This window comes from Tachysurus fulvidraco, chromosome 3 (assembly GCF_022655615.1).
Source record: "Tachysurus fulvidraco isolate hzauxx_2018 chromosome 3, HZAU_PFXX_2.0, whole genome shotgun sequence".
Lineage (NCBI taxonomy): Eukaryota > Metazoa > Chordata > Actinopteri > Siluriformes > Bagridae > Tachysurus > Tachysurus fulvidraco.
Window position 1 is genome coordinate 31,538,388 of NC_062520.1, and position 2,500 is coordinate 31,540,887.

Here is a 2,500-nt window from a genome sequence, read left to right on the forward strand (position 1 = left end):
ACGGAAGCTTTTCCAGCGGGATTCCTCGTCAGGCGGCGCCTCTTCCCGTCTCACCTCCGCCCTTTTTAGACATGATCACCGGAGAGAAGAGGGGGCATGAGGGTAAGTGGGCTACTTTCTGCCCACTACAACAAAATTGTACACTAGAGGTACACTGTAAATGTGGTCTGATGTACTTTAGATGTCGTGTAACTTGTTTTGGAACAGATTCCTCTTTCCTGTCGATCACCGGTCACGCCGAAGAGGTGCAACCTGGTCGCAGCCGTTCCCCTGCTCCTAGACACGCCTCTTTCCTGCGGGTCACAGAAAGGGGCGGAGCTGTAAACTCGGTCGCTGCACCAGCCTGTCAGATCACGGTGGAGGAAAACGGAGAGGAGAAGAATCCGATTCGTCCGGACTGCTACAAACACTTTACGCCCCGTTACAAAACGTCTGCGCTTGACCCGGTACACGGTATCATTACTTTGACTCAATAACCGACTCACTGATTCATTGACTCACTCGTTCACTAACTTTCAACCTCTGTTCTTTCAGGGTGCTGTAACTCCACCTCCAGGACAAGATGGTCTTAGCCTCAAAGCTGTGATTGGTTACAACGGCAATGGGCGGAGCAACATGGTTTGGAATCCAGACACAGGTGAACTGTACATCTTCGTAATCCTTTGCAGCAGTAGAATTGTTTTAACCTGGCTTTAAGATGTAGAGGATAATGCAATATTGTGCAACATTTTCTGCGCAGCACTAAAAAAAATCCTTCCTTGGAGCTTGTTACTGTCTGTTGATCGCATGATGTGTGTTTGTGTTGCCGCAGGTCTGTTTGTGTACTCCTGTGGGTGTGTGGTGGTGCTGGAGAACCTCCACAACGGTTCTCAGAGACACTGGCTCGGCCACAGCGAGGAGATCTCAACCCTCGCCGTAACGCACGACGCACAGGTGCTGCAGTAGGAAGCAATTCTGATGCCTTATTCGAATAAGTATTTTAATCATTAAAGGTGCGGTCTACGATTTTTGAAAGCCAACGTTGACATATAAAATCACCAAAACAAACACGCCCCTAACCCAAACGGGTCCCACCCCTGTATCGATAGCTCCGCCCACACATACATACGTAACCCAGGCGACTAACAGAAAGAAACGTGTCTTTATCATAGCTGAAGGGAAGAACAATACGATTGTAGATAAACAAACAAGCAAAAATGCCACACAAGCATAATGATGTAAAGGACAAAGGCATATATTAGTTCTGTGTAACAAAGCAAAACCAACGTTACTCACCTATCGAGAAGGAAAAAAGCGCCTCGGCGCCTTAAGTAAAGTCGGCCACATGTTCACAGGTCGGAGTTTCCCGAGTCGATAACTCCTGAGCTAAACGCTGTTACTACACAAAACGCGGTTGTAGCTGCCTCTCTACATTACTACGATAGAAAAGAGGTGTTATTTGTGTAGTAACAGCGTTTAGCTCAGGAGTTATTGACTCGGGAAACTCCAACCTGTGAATATGTGGCCAACTTCCTGCTCCTTCAGTTCTCTCCAGCGCTGGAAAGCTGATCCTATATTAACACGTCCTACTTCTTGTCCTTATCGTAAGTCTTTCTTCTCTTTCTTTCTTTGTTTTATCCTCCATGTCAATGTTAAAACCGCTTTCTGCTAACGTCACACATGCGCACTGAACACTCTCTCCGCCCATATCGACAAGCCCCGCCCCTTTCTGCTCATTGGCTACATGTTTGTTTTGATTTTTGTTCATTATTCATACATTGAAGTAGAATAATTGCTAATACCCTGGTAAGACTCTGTAATAATAACACAAATAATCAACGTTGCCGATGTAGACGGTGGCCTCCGCGTCAGGAGGTGGGGCGTCGTCCAAGAGCCTCATCTGCATTTGGAACGTTAAAGACGGATCACGCAGGAACAGCATTTCGTTCCACAAGGGGTCGGTACAGAGTCTGGCTTTCTCCAGAGACGACCTCTACTTTCTGTCTATAGGTGGGTCGGATGACATTTTGTAAACGAATCGTATTTAATAAAACATCGATGTAATGAGGAGTTACTGGTGTGTGCAGGTGATTTTGAGGAGTCCACAGTGGCGCTGTGGAGCACACACTCGTTTGAGCTGCTCTGTTCGATCAGAGCGAGTGTCCCACTGCACGAGGCGGCGTTCTGCCCCAGCAGCGCCAGCCGTCTGGCGTACGTCGGCTCCGGCTTCGTCTACTTCTGCCACATACACACACATGGTCGTGGAGCGGAGCTGCAGGTATGCGTAAGCTGAGGCCACACCTACTTCTCTAGAACCGACAGGGACACAGGACACGCCTCCTTCACTGGTACTTCTACTTCTAGGTCCAGTCCGTGGGTTTGCCAGAGGAGATCGGCGAGGCTGAGGTCACATCACTTAGTTACAACAGTAACTTCATCCTGTATACTGGGACGAACAGTGGGTGTGTGTGTGTTTGGGACTGCAACACACACCGCTGCTTCATGACCTGGGAGGCCGACG

General features: G+C 48.5%; 1 protein-coding gene across 2 annotated transcripts in view; it reads left to right on the forward strand.

The window, feature by feature from the left end:
* Positions 1 to 2,500, forward strand: part of wdr90 (WD repeat domain 90) — a 15,294-nt gene that overhangs the window by 9,072 nt on the left and 3,722 nt on the right. For both annotated transcript variants that reach the window (XM_047811116.1, XM_047811115.1), the window contains exons 27-33: positions 1 to 102; positions 208 to 446; positions 535 to 637; positions 812 to 933; positions 1,833 to 1,989; positions 2,067 to 2,257; positions 2,344 to 2,500. The exon at positions 1 to 102 is cut by the window's left edge and continues 30 nt beyond it; the exon at positions 2,344 to 2,500 is cut by the window's right edge and continues 12 nt beyond it. In XM_047811116.1, coding sequence (XP_047667072.1) covers positions 1 to 102; positions 208 to 446; positions 535 to 637; positions 812 to 933; positions 1,833 to 1,989; positions 2,067 to 2,257; positions 2,344 to 2,500 — 1,071 coding nt within the window. The remainder of the gene's footprint in view (positions 103 to 207; positions 447 to 534; positions 638 to 811; positions 934 to 1,832; positions 1,990 to 2,066; positions 2,258 to 2,343) is intronic.